At 38.5% G+C, this 16,169-nt stretch overlaps 1 protein-coding gene and 1 long non-coding RNA gene across 39 annotated transcripts in view; one reads left to right on the top strand and one right to left on the bottom strand.

Moving 5' to 3' along the window:
* Positions 1-11,472: 11,472 nt before the first annotated feature.
* Positions 11,473-16,065, bottom strand: LOC148127678 (uncharacterized). Its single transcript, XR_015744541.1, has 3 exons — positions 15,929-16,065; positions 12,914-13,059; positions 11,473-12,741 (listed from the first exon to the last, which is right to left on the bottom strand). It is a non-coding gene; the product is annotated as an uncharacterized LOC148127678 (long non-coding RNA).
* The window catches only part of AFDN (afadin, adherens junction formation factor), a 95,207-nt gene continuing 94,758 nt past the window's right edge, over positions 15,721-16,169 (top strand). For 23 of the 38 annotated variants that reach the window (XM_087938137.1, XM_087938262.1, XM_087938197.1 and 20 more), the window contains exon 1: positions 15,996-16,128. In XM_087938137.1, coding sequence (XP_087794263.1) covers positions 16,009-16,128 — 120 coding nt within the window. In that variant the 5' untranslated portion in view covers positions 15,996-16,008. Of the gene's footprint in view, positions 16,129-16,169 lie in introns of all 38 variants that reach the window. The other 15 variants (XM_087938209.1, XM_087938205.1, XM_087938185.1 and 12 more) reach the window with 2 other exon arrangements.

Here is a 16,169-nt window from a genome sequence, read left to right as displayed (position 1 = left end):
GGAGTAAAATAATAGAACAATAATATAAACAATGATGAAGGAACACAATGAGAATAATACATCAATAGGATAACCAAAAAAGTGGGTGAATGGAGAGCAGAGAGCAAGGGGTGTGTGTGGAGAGAGATGGAGTGTGCAATTCATGCTGGAATTGTTTTCTACAACTGAGGAGGCAACAATGGTAAAAGGAACAAACGTGGAATTTATCAAATGGAAAAGAAATACATGGTATCTGGATTGTTATGAGACAAAATAAAATAGTGCATGAAGCCAAACAAAACAAAACAAAACAAGCTGAGGACATATGAGGATAGTTATGGCCTCAACACAAGGGAGAAGACACCACTAAATATTGCACAGCATAATACAGTATATCCATGTCCCAAATTCACATAATAAAAAGCTTGCACCTTCAGTGAAATGATTATAAGAAATTCCAGGGAAGCAGTTTTGTTCCTCTGTTAAAACAAAAACAAGAGGTCTTTTGGTACCTTAGAGCAGCAGCCCCCAACTTTTTGGGTGATAGGATTGGTTCCGTGGAGGTTGGTTTTTTCGCAGACTGGAGCAGCACACGTTGCCTGGATATGTATGCATAGATGGGGCTTTGCTAGCTTGCGCAGCCTGGTTTCTGGAGGGCTGTGGACCAGTGCCTTTCTACGGCCCAAGGGTTGAGAACCCCCGCATTAGACATTATTACATTAATTTAAGCATAAATATTTATTTATTGCATTGGATCAAATGAAATGCAGCCCTTTTCAAATCTTGGCAAAACAAAATGGTTATCCTTTATTGTCATAAGCTGTCCTGTTTCAGTAATGAACAAAAATGATCCCATTAATTTTTCAGATACAGAGAAAGTACAACCCTGAGCTTATAAGGACTCTAATATTTTTCAATATTTGGTATTTGTTATATTAATCTGTTTTCCATTGAAAATATTGCAGTATTGTTAGAACAATAGCAGAGTTATCTTTGGTCATACAAGTATCACCAATTTAAATTTCTTTAAAAGTTCTTTAGCATACCACTGTCAGAAAGGGACAATTCGCCACAGCCAATTCGCCACGGGAAAACTCACCGCAGATCAATTCAACAATTTTATTTCATCATTTAAAATAGTTTAAAAATTAATTTAATTTTTGTTATTCACCTTTCATTTTGTCTCTCCTTTTGCAACTTTTCTTAAATGATTCTATTTCACAATTTCTTCATATTAAGTAACTTTTGCCCCTCACCACATTGTCCCACAACAAGTTGGCCATGGCGAGTTGGTTGTGGCGTGTTGTCCTAAGAAATGACTTGTCATGAGAAATGTATTGGGCCAATGGAACAGTTTCCTCATCATATACAGGTAGTCCTTGATTTAGGGCCATAATTGAGCTCAGAATTATGGTTGTAAATCTTGCCAGTTATTAAGTGGCTCACTACATGACTGCAGTCAGTTTTGCAACCTTTTCTGCAGTCGTCATTAAGCAAATGCCATGGTGAGTAAGCAAACACTACAGTCGTTAAAAAAACCCATTGTATACAATGGGCATTTTTGTCCTGGACACTGGGAGTAAGAACATTATAAATCACAGTCAAAGAGCCATAAAGGTGAGAGAGTTACCAGTTCCCAAAATGCCATCACGTGACTGGGGGAGGGGGGCAGCCATCAAAACTTCAAAACCAAGTTGTAAGTGGCTCTCGGGAGCTACGCTGTAACTCAAGTTCTGCCTGTTTTGCTGTAAAAGCATCATGCATTACACAGAGGAAAACAAGAGCTTACTCTCAATAACATTATTAAGTTGTACTTCTCATGCAAACCACAAATGAGCAAAGTTTCTAAATGACATTATTAAATATATAAACTGTTTCATACTGCTGGAAGTATGTAATCTTTTGAAGGGGTGGGATAGACAGTGGAGTCAAAGAGGAAAGGACTTAATGAATAAATAGTTTGTCTGGAGCCAAACAGATTGGAGAAGGCAAGGCAAGGCTCTAGTAAAGGCCTCTCCAGCATAGCTTTTACTTAAGTAAGACAATGCCATTTGGATTCATAGACTCATAATAAACTCTCCACAAATTACACCACCATTTTAAGAATAAAATGTTTAAACCATCCCTTTGACTTGTGCCTACACTAATAACAGCGTTTTACATTTGGTACCTTCTGAAGAGTGCATATAATGAAAACAATAGGCAGGTTTTCACTGGATGTATAAACAGCTGTTTAGAGCCAAATCTTGAGTATTACAGAAAGCCTGCAAGATAATGGTTGGTTATGTAAACCCAGCTAGACCATGCAAATCGAGCAATGGAAAACTAAGAGGGAGCACACCCTATTTATCATGTCCTGTCACCATCACTTGCCTATATAAAATCTGTTTAAGTGTACTACCTTTCCTTCAGGTTTTGTTTCACTCATCTGTTCTAAATAATACTCATGCCAATGTTTTAATCAGAATATACAGTAGGCACATGATTTCAGAGAAGATTGGGGGCATTGATAAACAATGGAAAAATACTGAAAGAAATGGACTACACAATAGGAAATGAATGGGGTTCTTAGGCATTCAGCAGTGAGAAAAATATAATTCATCAAACAAATGTATCCATGAACCGAAATACATCCTCAAAGAATCCAAAAAGGTTGTTTTCACTCAGTGCCTCAAACTGAAAAGTATCAAGGAAGTTGTTAAGCAATTCACAAGCCACAATAGTCCATCTAATGTATTATAGGTTAATGCAAGGTTAATTACAAGAGGCATCTATTACAGCAATTATGAACACTTTGGTCAAATATCAACGTGAGGGTGGGGGTGGGGAAGCACAATTAACTCAAATATGCCCTTTTCTTACTCTGTGATGAAATAGGTATGTTAACATTTTAAGAGGTAACCATAGCCTATATCAGGGGTGTCAAGGCCAAGGGCTGGATCTGGCCCATGGGTTGCTTAGATCTGGCCCGCGAGGCCACCCTGGAAACGGCAAAGGCCCACGGTGCCTCTGCCAGCAAAAACGCAGCCCTCCTGAGCTCTGTTTTGCTGGCAGAGGGGCTATCATGAGGCTATCCCAGCTGAAAACGGAGCTTGGGAGCCTGTTTCCTCTGGCAGAGTGCTTGGGCCACAGGCTCCCCCGACACGAGTGATGCCAATCTGGCCACACCCGCCCCAGTCAAACCCATTTCTGATACGGCCCTCAATGAAATCGAGTTTGACACTCCTGGCCTATATGATCCCAATGATCTAATTTGATCCAATCATGGGGAAAAAACGTAATTATCACTTATGGTAATAATTAATAAAACATTCTATAGTTATATTTTAGATGTATATGAGGCTGTCCAGGTCAACAATACTTCTGGGCAACAAACAAATAAAAACAAATACATAAAAGAAATATCAAGGGAAAGAAATACACTACTCAAAATGGGCCAGGTATTTCATTCCCTGATTTATCTCAGAACTTGGGGGGAGGGGGAGGAATCAAGGATTGTTTAAAGCAGCAGATGCAACCTTTGCGGCTTGGTGGCTCAGCTGGTGGCGGGAAGAGGGAAACCAGGTTACACGAGTGGTGAGCTGGCACACATGTGCAAGCTGTGGGACAGTACACATACACACGCAGCTCGACTTGTGCAAGGGGGGGGGACCCCTGATTTAAAGTATGCAGTGTTAAGGCTATTTAGACCCCAAAGGGGATGACATTTGTATTAATTTTAATTCCTATTTTTCTAACAGCTGTTTAACTCATTAATTTTTATAATATTTATAACCAGCCCCAGTACAAATGGACTGTATGTAAGGCCCAATGAAGTAAAACAAAACCATTCAAAACATATAGAAATCATAGAAATCAGCAGTAAAACCTGGTACATCGAAAACAATCATTTGAAATCATTTGACTTTAGTGCCAAATTACTGCTTGATGAACTGTGTTGCTTTAGCTTATTTTTAAAGTCTTTGTAGAGGATGGTGCACATCCATATCATCAAAATGAACTCAAATATTTGTCCATGAATCTCTTAACAGTTCCAGCCTTGGATTTTGGAAAACTGGCCCTACCCCTAAGACTGACTTGGATAGAGTTTCTTACCTTTTGCAGGGGCTTTTGTGCATTATCTTTGGCTTGGCTTTCAACAAAGATAAGGGTGTAGTTGCATACTACTAAATTACAGCTTAACAAGCGACCTTCTGGCCTAATAGGCATGTTGTGTGAACTCATAAACATTGGCTCATTCAGTGAATCATGAGTAAGCATGTTGTACAATCAAAGCTTATATCTCTGCAAGCTATTGCTGCACCAGAAATGGGACACTGTTAACTAGACTTGGGGCAGGTCCCTACAAAGGCTTCCTAATGTCTTCCTAGCATCATATAGCATGAACAGCACAGGAAGTCCTTGTTTAGCGACTGGCTTGTTTAACAACCATTTGCTATTATGTTGCTGATGGGAAAAAATAACTTTGTGGACAATCCTCACCTTTATGACTTTTACAGGTCTTTAAACTGACAGAAAGTTGAAGTAAGGTCATAAAACACAGTAGCGGTTTCAATTAGTGACAATTTCACTTAGTGACCAACAAAGACTACCTGTACTACAATGTTAATTTTGCTTATATTTATGAATAGGTCAGCTGTTATACCAATCAAATGATTTCCTTTTTAAAGGTTTTACCCTATAATACCAGCTAAGTATAAAATGCATTCTTTTCTGTATACGCTGGGAATTTCTGATCTGTCACAATATTTGGAGAAATTGAAGAAATGGAAATGGAGAAATGGAAAACTACCTGGTTTGTGATTTCATCTTTGCATGTCAATAGAGCCAATGGCGGTGAGCAAAAATAGAAAAATGTTTTCGGTTTCTGTGGTTGTAGTTTATTTTCAGAGGGAATATTTAACTTTCTCCACAAATACTACAATTGACCCGCAGGTTGGAATAGAATATTTGGCATCCTGTTTAATACATATAAATCATACAAATGCATCGGTGCACATTGAAAACACCCATTCCTTTTAATAAACTTAGTGGAGGACAAGATGTTGGCAAGTTCACCAGCCATTTATCAGAAAGTACAGAGACACACAAAAATGTCTGGGAGCTATAGCACACTATGAATTAACCATATTGGCTCTGTTTGCACAATAAAAGTTATATCTGCATGGCACATTAAATCTAATTTTTCCTTGACCTAACCTGATTTATGCATTCCCATTTTTTCTGCATTTGTAGGACACATCGACACTTTACAGAGTCCTCGACTTGCGACCAGAACTGAACCCAAAAGTTCTGTTGTTAAGTAAAATATTTGTTAAGTGAACTTTGCCCCATTTTATGACTTTTCTTGCCGCAGTTGTTAAGTGAATCGCTGCAGTTGATAAGTTAGTAACCTGGTTGTTAAGTGAATCTGGCTTCCCCATTGACTTTGCTTGTCAGAAGGTCGCAAAAGGGGATCCCATGATCCTGGTACACAGAAAAGGTCATAAATATGAACAGTTGCCAAGCATCTGAATGTTGATCACATGATCGTAAGAATACTGCAAAATACGCAAGTATGAAAAATGGTCATAAGACACATTTTTCAGTGCTGTTTGTAACTTTGAATAGTCACTAAATGAACCGTTGTAAGTTGAGGGCTACTTGTATATGTACAGATTGATGATGATCTAATAAAATCTCATCTTGTTATCTTTAAGAAATTCAGGAGATCAATGAAGTACTGTGCTAGATGACTGGAGGAAAGACAACGGTTGCTCCAGTGGTGGTATTCAGCGGGTTCTGACCAGTTCTGGAGAAGCGGTAGCGGAAATTTTGAGTAGTTCAGAGAACTGGCAAATCCCACCTCTGACTGGAGATTTTACAGTATCCTTCCCCTGCCATGTCCACCAAGCCACGCCCACAGAACCAGTAATTTTTTACTACCGGTTCTGTGGGCATGGTTTGGTGGGCGTGGCAGGGGAAGGATATTGTAAAATCTCCAGTCAGAGGTGGGATTTGCCAGTTCTCCGAACTACTCAAAATTTCCACTACCGCTTCTCCAGAACTGGTCAGAACCTGCTGAATACCACCTCTAGGTTGCTCCTACCTTCTAAAGGTGGAGAAAGGAGAAATCATATAGCAATACTGTAAATCTAATGTCAATACCTGGGAAGAATCTAAAGTAGATCATAAAGTGGTTTGATCTGTATGAAAACAGTGCAAAGATTAATAGAAGTCTGTAGAACTTTTTTTAACTGTAGTCTTGCTAAGATGTTCTTTTTTTTACCCATTATTTTTATCACCGGGATTGGGGTAGATTTAATATGCCTTGATTTTAGCAAAACAAGAGTCCTGTAAACCAAGCTTCATCAGGAGAGACTGATGGAGTTGGGACTGATTAATTACTGTTCAAGAAAAGAAAATGACTGAGAGGGATATGATAGCACTAATCAAACAATTGAAGGGATGACATATTGAAGCATGCCAGAGTGCAAATGTAGAATTCTGGCTTTAAATTACAAGAAGGCAGATTCCCATTCAATGTTAAAGCCCCCACAGCATGCTCAGTTTGATAGTGAAGCCAATTATCATGGGATACAGTAAATCTCTAAATGTTTCTTAGCAGACTATAGACCACTTTCTGTTGGGCTGGCTTTAAATTGGAATTCCCTTGAGCCAGGAGTTGGATTTGTAGAGTCCCATCTAACTCTATGATGCTGTGATTCCTTCTTTAGTACTCTTCCACTAAAATACTGGATTCTAGACTCAAATCTGAATCCTATAAATAATAGTGAAAAAGGTAAAGGCAAAGGACTCTCTGCAGATTTTATTCCGCTAGTTGTTGCTGACGGTAGGGGAAGGTGCTCATCTCCCTTTCAAGGCCATTGAACCAGCATTGTTTGAAGACATTTCCATGGTCATATGGCCAGCATGACATCATGGAGCACCGTTACCTTCCCACCTAAGTTGTACCTATTTATCTACTTGCATTTGTATGGTTTCGAACTGCCAGGTTGGCAGGAGTTGGAGCAAATATGGGAATTCGCCCTTTCGTGTGGAGCTCAGGTCTTGAACTGGGTTGGTGGTTTTCTGGCTGACAAACCCAGCATCTTAACCATTGAGCCATTATGCTGCTCCAATAATAATAATAATAATAATAATAATAATAATAATAATAATAATAATAATAATAATAATAATAATAATCCAATATATTTAAAATCTAATTCTTCAAACTGACACTCATTGCTAAAAAAAATGAGAATAGGTAATTACTATGGTGACTTGACAGAACAGAACTACTTCAAATGATTATATCACTTTTGATGACTCCGCAATGAATATCTGAAAACCTAGTTTTTAAGACTGATATAGTTCTTAATTGGGAATATTTCTAGCCATGGTTTCTGAGCTTTAATCCATGCCCTTAATCCCAGATTTCTAGGAATTGTTTGGCCATGATTGCACAAAAATAAGTGAAAAGTACTGTTCTTATTGCTTCACATTCTATATATATAATACCTGACACTGGCATGAAATTCAGGGAGAAACCTGAAGCCTGCAGAGACATGGTTTGATTTAATTAAGCCCCAAATTATTTTCTTAATATAATCACACACATCCTTTCAAGAAAGGAAAGATTGTGAGAACACTATTCCTATATGGGCTATATCTCCTTGGGAAGACAAGGGGTGTTGGGGGAAAAAGTTGGCACCTCTGCATGGAGTTGGCCATGAAGACAATCCAGAAAAGTAGGGCTCATGTTACACCACTGCTGTGTTAACTGCATCGACTTTCAGATTCTTTCTAGATATGATTCAAGGTTCTGGTTATCAGTTTTAAAGTTTGAATGGCACAGGGCAAATTATTGCAGACTGCCTCTCCCTGGGGGTATCTGCCTGTTCCATTAGGTCAGATAGGATAGGTCCTCTCCAGGTTCTTCCTCTTAAAAACTACCATTTAGTGAGAACTAGGCATCACAGATTCTCAGTATTGGTCTCTGCACTTCCCCAAGATCTAGCAGGCCCCTACCTTCCTAGCTTTCTGAAAATCTTTGACGATCTGGCTTTTCCCACAAGTTTTGGGTGGTGTGAAATTGAAGCCAAGTAAAGTTGTTGAGAGATACATTGAGGATGTATTGCGTTTGGGAGCTCTGGAAGATTCTATGCTGATTTTTCTTTTCTTTTTATCCTGTTTTATTATCAGCTGCTCATGATTATGTTGCATACAATGGCCAGAGATATAAATGCATATGATGGCCAGAGATATAAATCTTTGGAAGGAAGGATATTGCTTTTGGACCATGTAAATTACCATGTGGGATGAAATAATATCTTGTTTTTGTTAAGACAGACTTGGATTACCAGGCCATTTATTTTAGAAGACTGCTGTATCTCATCTTCCAAAATTACCACACCCTTTAATAACAATACATATTTCAAGCAAGCGTAGACTTTCTTCAGGCAGAAAAAAGAACTCTGGAAATCTCTTCCTCCAAGAATGAAAAGATGCATTGTGACTCTGTCCCCAGATATTTGTAAAGAGCACAAACAAATAGATGTGATCAAATATTTTAATACATTCCAAACTAGGTTGTTAACAGTGAGAAGGCGTTTTTATGACATACAAAATTGTGTATCTAAGTGGATGTTAGGAAAAATTCCACAATTTGGTACCCTCTCGAGATGTTGCATTAGAATTCCCATAATCTCCAATAAATCACTAGTGATTCCAAGTGGATAAATGGTATATCTGTTTATTAATCCAGTACAGAATGAGTCATCAGCTTTAGTCAGCGAATATTTTGGAAGTATGGAAAAGCAGCAATGTGTTAGTAATTTTATGGAATATTTATGGTCTTGAGATAAAATGAAAAAGACTGATATAATCTGAAGAAAGACCAGAAAATGATTACTGTTGAGTAAGGGCTTTGTCTGCTTCAATCTCCAAATAATTTATCTTTTGCTGTTTATAACTTGACTGTTTAGATTTCTTTAAATGAGAGACAAAAATGATTTTTAAATTCTCACCTTGATTGTGGTGCAAAAAAAAAAAAAAAGCTTGCCTCCACATATATACCAGATAGGAATGTGCTTCTAGATAATCGGTTTGGAATCTGTAGGAATACTGCTTACACATTTGTGAGGGTGGATTTTTTTTAGTTAATACTCAATCTGCTATTCATGGCTTATTTTTAGCATTTACTGATTTATCTGGTATCTATTAGTCATAGTGTGCAATTTGAAAAGCATGAAAATATATACTTAACTTCTCACCACAAGTTGTTTAGAGCAATGATATTAATGTTACAGCTTGAGTACAATGAACTTGTTATTTTGCTCAATAGATGTGAGTCTGGTTGTAAGTGTGATGGCGTTGATTCACAAACTCTGGAATCATTTTGCAAAGGAACATACAGATTTTCCTTTTTTTAAAATAAGGGAAATTAGTAAAATCTTGTGCCTACTCAGAAGTTAAGCCCCACTGTTTTCTATTTAGTTTACTTTACAATTAGTAAGCATAATTATAAGTAAGCGTAATTATGTAGGAAGAGTTCAAATAAATAAAAATAATTTAATTGTATTCAATTATTCTGCCCCAGTAACATTTCTGAATCAACATAATCAAAATTTGGAGTCCTACTTAAGTAAATGTTTAAATTCCTTTCTTTTGCATGATTTATTTGCTTTCTGTTCACCCTACTAATGCCTAATATTTGAACCTGGATAAGTTGCTCAGCTTCCTTTACAAAGAATCTTAAGTTTAGACATACTGTAGCTTGTTCACATATTTAAACAGGCATGCAAATATTTAAACCAGAATTCTAAGATTTCCATTGGCTCAAAGATTAGACTAGGCTTTGTGTAGTGCACTAAGTCACTCTGATCATAGGGAAGAATCAAGGCCTAAAAAAAGGGTTTTAGCACTTGGGATGGGGTGGAAGTATGTACTGTCAGTAGCTACTAGGCATGAGGAGGATGAACATTACATGTCTGTAACTCTTTACAGCAACCGTATTATGTTCTAGAAAGACACGGCTGCTATAAAGAGCTGCAGACAGGTTTATAAATCTGATGAGCTCTGGGGCACTTTAAAAACATTGAATCCAAAATGTTGCCCCATCCTAAATTTTATAAAGTAAAATTTTAATTTTTTAAAAGACTATATAAAATTAAATTCTATTGCTGGGCTAGGCTTACTTTGTAATACAGAAGTAATTTCCCACAGCAATGCCAATCATTCAGGGACTCCCCCAGAGATCTATTTTTGTCTCTTCTGATAGGAAAAGATGAAAAGGGAAATCGTATTGCCAAATACAGGTAAGAAAATGTGCTAGGAACAACACCTGTATATCAGAAAAAGCTCAGAATCTGGTGAAAAAGGAGAATTTGAGGATAAAATTTATACTTTTTGAAAGAAAAGAGGCTCCAATAAAGCCAACAATATCAACATATTGACATCTATCACTATCCCTAAGACAGTGATGGCGAACCTTTTCCATGTTGCGTGTCAAAAGTGCGTTTGTTCGCACACCTGCACCCTATGCAATGCGCACAACTCCCCCTGCCCCTTGTGTGTGCGACCCCCTTTGTGTGCACATGCCTCTGTGCATGTGTGGATGATCTCCTACACTGCATGCCTCTGTGCACGCACGCATGTCTCCCATGCAGTAAACACCCGACAATCATCTGGCTAGTGGGGGGCGCGTGCATGCACAATGGGGTTCTTCTCAGCAACTTCTCGCATGCCCACAGAAGAGGCTCTGTGTACCACTTCCGGCATGCATGCCATAGGTTCGCCATCACAGCCCTATGATATACTATGTGAAAGAACCACCGACCTAAGTGCACTGGCACTAAACAAATGAATTAACAATTTGTAAGCTATTTTAGGCATACTGCTAAATTTATTCCAGAAAACTCTGTTCCACAAGTAGTATGGTTGTTTCTGTTCTTTTCTGTTTTATTTTGCAAAGGTATATTTAGAATATAGTATTAAAGGCCTATAATTCAGTGACCCAGACACCTAAATTTTGATGTCAGCTAAAATTCTACAATCAGCATTCCTTATTTGCAACATTTAGTGTGTTTGCACGATGCTAGATAATTTTCAGACTAAATAGCAAATATTTGTAGTGAACAATGTAAGTCCTAGGTAAGCTGAATATACATTAAAAATTATTTTGGGAATGCCTAAGACTGAGAAAATTTTTTTGCATTGTGACATAAATGGCACAAAAAATGTTCCTTACTGGTGTTTTTAAAAATCTACTTTTTGGACCAGTTAGTGGTCCAGAAAATAGGTCATTTTACCCACTATCAATCAACAAGGAAAAAGATGGCAGTTATTTCCTTTTAAAAAAATAATATATATTGTGTTGTACAAATCCAATACCTCTGGCTAAATATAGTATTTTAAATATGATTCTACCTGGCCTATGCAAAATAATTTATTAAAAACATACTAGAAAAATTGAATAAACACACATGTAAATAATAACAATGACAGCTCTTTGGGTTATATTTGTTTTGGTTTTAATATTTTTAGATACATCTATTATTTGAATTGAACTTTCTAACAGTCCTTTTATGAGTTTTTATTGCAGTAATAAACAATTTTTCAAAGAAAATGTAACCATTTCTGTAAGGTAGAGGTTTTTTTCCCTTGTAATTCTATCCAATAGAATCCTTCGTGCCATATACCATTTTGTTCCAAAAAGCTGTTTACCTCCCCTGCCCCCACAGCCACTCTCCACCAAGAAACTTGAAGGGAATGGTAGTTTTAAGGACTTCTGATTGATCAAAATTGGGACACTTTAATTTGCAAAAGTACTTTCTATCAGATAAAACCATCAATTGATACACTTTAGGGCAGGGTTGTCAAACTCGTGGCCCGTGGGCCAGATGTGTCACGTGCTGGCCACGCTCATGCCCAGTTTAGCAAAGGGGGGAAATCATGATAGATCATGTGACGCTGCTGTGACAACGTGAGTTTGAGCTCTCCCTTAGAGCTTTTCAGTATGTTGGCGCATATTCATTTTAACAATAAATATTGTTACTTCATCATTTTGAGAGGAGGGAATCTAGATACATTTTATGAAATTTTATCTTTGTTGTAGAAACCTTTCTTCAACCTTGAAATTTGTACACAGAACAAATACAGGTGTTTTTAAGATAGCATAGCTATTGTTATCATCAGGCAAAATTACTACAGGAATCTATTAGATACTGCTAATGTCTATCAGTAAAATTTCCTATTACCATTCAATTCCTATCAACGTAGAAGCAGATGACTAGGGTTAAAAGATAAAGCACAACTATGTTCTTCCTTTGACGTCCTACTATTTGAACATTCATTTAACAGAGAAATAAGAGAGACAAGGTGATGAACGTATCAGTTTCTTAGACTTACTTGCAAAAGTATTGCTAAAGGTTTAAAATACAATTAGAATGCCTTCATTGGTAAAGGCTGTCTGACTAATCTCATCCCAAATCAAATACAATTTTAAATACTTAGTAGTATTCAGCAAACGTTTAATTTTCCTGTACAACAATTTAAAAGAGGAAATTAATTAGATTACAGGGAACTCTTACAGGATTTGAGTAAACCAATGTAGACTTTTGACTTTCAAGCAATAGTGAATAGTTGCTTTCAAGCAATAAGGATCTTTTCTTTGCTGCATTTAAAATGGTAAGTTCTTGTTTTTTCCCCATTGTTCTGATCTTCATCATGTGCAAAGTTGTCATTTCTAGGCTTAGATTTTCCTTATTTTCCAAGGATCTGAGAGAAAATATAGTCACAACAAGGGTAAAGATGATAAAGTGTACACCACTAGCATTTAGCTGGAACTGGTAGCTTATGCTGATAACAATGTATGTATCTAGCTATTATATGAATGTGATGCACGAGCTCTTTCATTCTGCCTGGGTATGTGAAAATACATAGTAAATACCTTATTGTGGCCTCTTCAAAGGCACATGATTGTATGCCAATTCTTAAGCATAGTCCTCAGGCAAAACTCTCCCTTGCCTTGACTCATGTGGAGGGTTGCAGTGGAACCAATTTATTCAGCTTTGAGTCAAAGGGAGTTTGATGTACCTGACATATGATTAAAAATACAACAAAAATACTTAAATGTGTCAAGCAACAATGCAGTCAAAACAATACTGAATATTAAGTGTTTTGACATCTCTATAATAAAATACCAACATCTTCAAATACATTTGGATGAGAAAGAAGACAGAATATTCATTGGGGAGGTATCCTTGCCACCATTACTATTTTAACCATTTAGTCGGGTCCGACTCTTAGCAAAGTTATAGGCAAGCACTCTCCATTCTATCCTGTTAAACACAGGTTCTTTCAATTGTTGGATGTTCATCTTTGTATCAGATCTTTGCCACTACTTTGTTCAATAAAAAAAAAATCTGCCTACTTTTATACTCTAAGAGGGGATTTATGAAAAGTCTTTTATAAATGAGGATCTAGCATTTATTTTATAGGAAACAACTGGTTTACTATCAGAAGCACAACCTTAACAGAAGACAAAAGGACAATTATCAAGAAATTGGAAATAAATTCTGTGCATCCATAAATAAATCCCTTGCAATTTATTGAGCATGCATTACAGGCCTCCACATCCCGGAACACATAATTTTTAAGTTTATAATTGCAAGATAAATTTACAGGATAAAATGTAGAACACTGAAAAAAAACATATATTTCTCCAAGTCGCAATAACACAGAAAATCATTATTAATTGATGAATAATTGGTGCACAGATGAAACTCTTTGGAAACAAACATTCCTGGAATTTGGTCAGGTTTTTTGCTTAGAGAAATCTATTCTTAATTTCTCTATATTTGTATATTCATTTTATTAATTTGATAACAATCAAATAATCAAATTAATGAATGAGTTGTCATTTGTTTAACTTGACTTTGTATCAACAGACTTTAATTACTTAGTACTTACAGATATAGACCCAGAACAATGACAGAAGTGACTGGAACACAAAGTTCCAAGTCATACTTCTAAGAAAGGACCATAGTTAACTTAAACATACCACTGATTAAGTTTTAAGCAATTTAATCATTTGGACTTTCACTCTGCCCTCTTTAAACAAATGTAACTAATTAAATTGGGTACAAATGACTACAGGTTTCTCTACTCTCTCTCATTTACTGTTCAAGGTGATGATTCATTCTACAAGCCTGCCTAGAGAGAGGGCATGTATATCATCTTGCTTACATTCATGCTCATTCATTAGGTAGCTAATGGATAAGCATGTATGTAATTTCAAAAAAGTCAGTCCCTCAGCTCCTTTTTATATTGCATCTGCATCTGTGAACATAAAACTTTATTCAGGCTTTTTTGGCCCAAGGCACCTGCTGCCTATCCATTTCCCACAGTAACATCAAATAAGCTTTCTGAAATTAATCAATATGAAGTACCTAATCAGTTTATTCTATATGTATTAGGAAATTTGGAGTATTTTCCATTTTGTAGACAAGGCTTATTTACTCAATAATGTTAAGTTGGTAATTGAGGACCCAGATTGTTGGTGGCAATATGCTGACACTGTAAATCGCTTAGAGAGGACCATAAAGTACTGTGAAGTGGAATACAAGTCTAAGTGCTATGGCTATTTTACAGAATTAGAAACTATACTTTATAATAATCTTATCTCAAAGTTGCAAATTTTTTTCATGTAGAATTTCCTGTATTTTCTCTGAAATTCTTTCTGCTGTTTTAGGGAGAACAGGCTCGATTAAGAGAAAAAAATAACCTCAATGACCGCCAGAACTTGCCCGACCTATCTTGAGTTCAATGGAATTAAATCCTGGGACATTAAAAGCACGCATTCGGCAGCAGACCTCACTAAATTCAACCGGATTAACCGGACAGGTGTAGTGAGGATCGTTGCCAAGAAAATTCGTTCCATGGTCTATTCCAAACCAGACTTTTCTTGTGGAAAAAAAATGGAAATAAGATATAGAGACTTGCCCAACTCTGAACAAGGCTCCAGCACAATTAAAAAAGACTACTTTAAACTCAAGTCCAGCACAGTCCGGTTCTTCACATTGTGCCTTTTTTATTCTTCAGCGACTCACGGCAGGTTGCTTGCAAGCAGCCCTCCCGGGTCTTTATCGAACTTGGGCGACTGAAACAAAAATAAACCCGCACCTAACTCCCAAGCGCTTCTTATCCGCAACCTCGTCCTCCATGCAGACCCAGCCCCTTTTCAGTCGCCACCCTTCATTGTTCCTTGCAGCCTTGCCCGGCTACCGCGCGGCTCTCCCTCGTCCACGCGGATTCAAACTCAACGCCCTCAAGTGTTAGTAATTCCTCCTCTTACACAGAGACACACGCACACACACAAACCCAGACGCTGAGGGAGGGAGGGAGGAAGGTTGGAGCGATAGGCGTTCAGCAGCTTTCCCAGCGCGCCCTCGCCCGCTCTTGACCTGACATCGGCGCGCGGATGCTTTCCTGGAGGTGCGCGCGCAAAGGAGGAGGAGGGGGAGGGAGGAGGTGAGCGGCGTTTGTGACGCGCTCGTGATAGAACGGCGGGGCGGCCGCGCGCACGAAACGGTGTCTGCGAGCGTCTCTCTGTCTCTCTCTCCCTCTCTCTCTCTGTGAGAAAAGGCGGGGAGGAAGGAAAGGAGACAACCGGGGCGGGGAGCGAGGCGGCGGCGTTGTTCCGTGAGGCGAAGGAGAGACGCTGCCGAACAGGAAGCGCTGCCACCAAAACCTCCGAGCCTCTCGGTGCCCTGCACTTGAAGCGAAGAGGGCAAAGTCTGGGCTGCGTGAAGGAGGAGGATTTGCTCGCCGAGGGGCGGCACCAGAAGGATTGGTTGCCCTGCTTGCCTTTTCCTTCGCCGCCTCCCCCCACCCTCCCACCACCAACCCGCTTTATTTTTATTTTATATTTTGTGAGGTGGGGGGGAAACCCCAACATATTCACCGGGAACTCCGTTGCCGGGCCGTCCCGGGCCCTCCCGTCGTGTCGGTGGCTGCGAGAAACGCGGAGGACGGCCGAGAAGGATGTCGGGCGGTGGTGGTGGTGGAGGTAGCCGCGAGGAGGAACGGCGCAAGCTGGCCGATATCATCAACCACTGGAACGCGAACCGGCTGGACCTGTTTGAGATCAGTCCCCCCACTGAGGTGAGAGAGAGAGAGAGAGGGAGAAATACGAGAAAGGTTGT

The sequence above is a fragment of the Pseudonaja textilis genome, chromosome 1, assembly GCF_049901715.1.
Source record: "Pseudonaja textilis isolate UNSWEBS1 chromosome 1, rPseTex1.2, whole genome shotgun sequence".
Lineage (NCBI taxonomy): Eukaryota > Metazoa > Chordata > Lepidosauria > Squamata > Elapidae > Pseudonaja > Pseudonaja textilis.
This window is presented reverse-complemented; position numbering and strand designations above follow the sequence as displayed.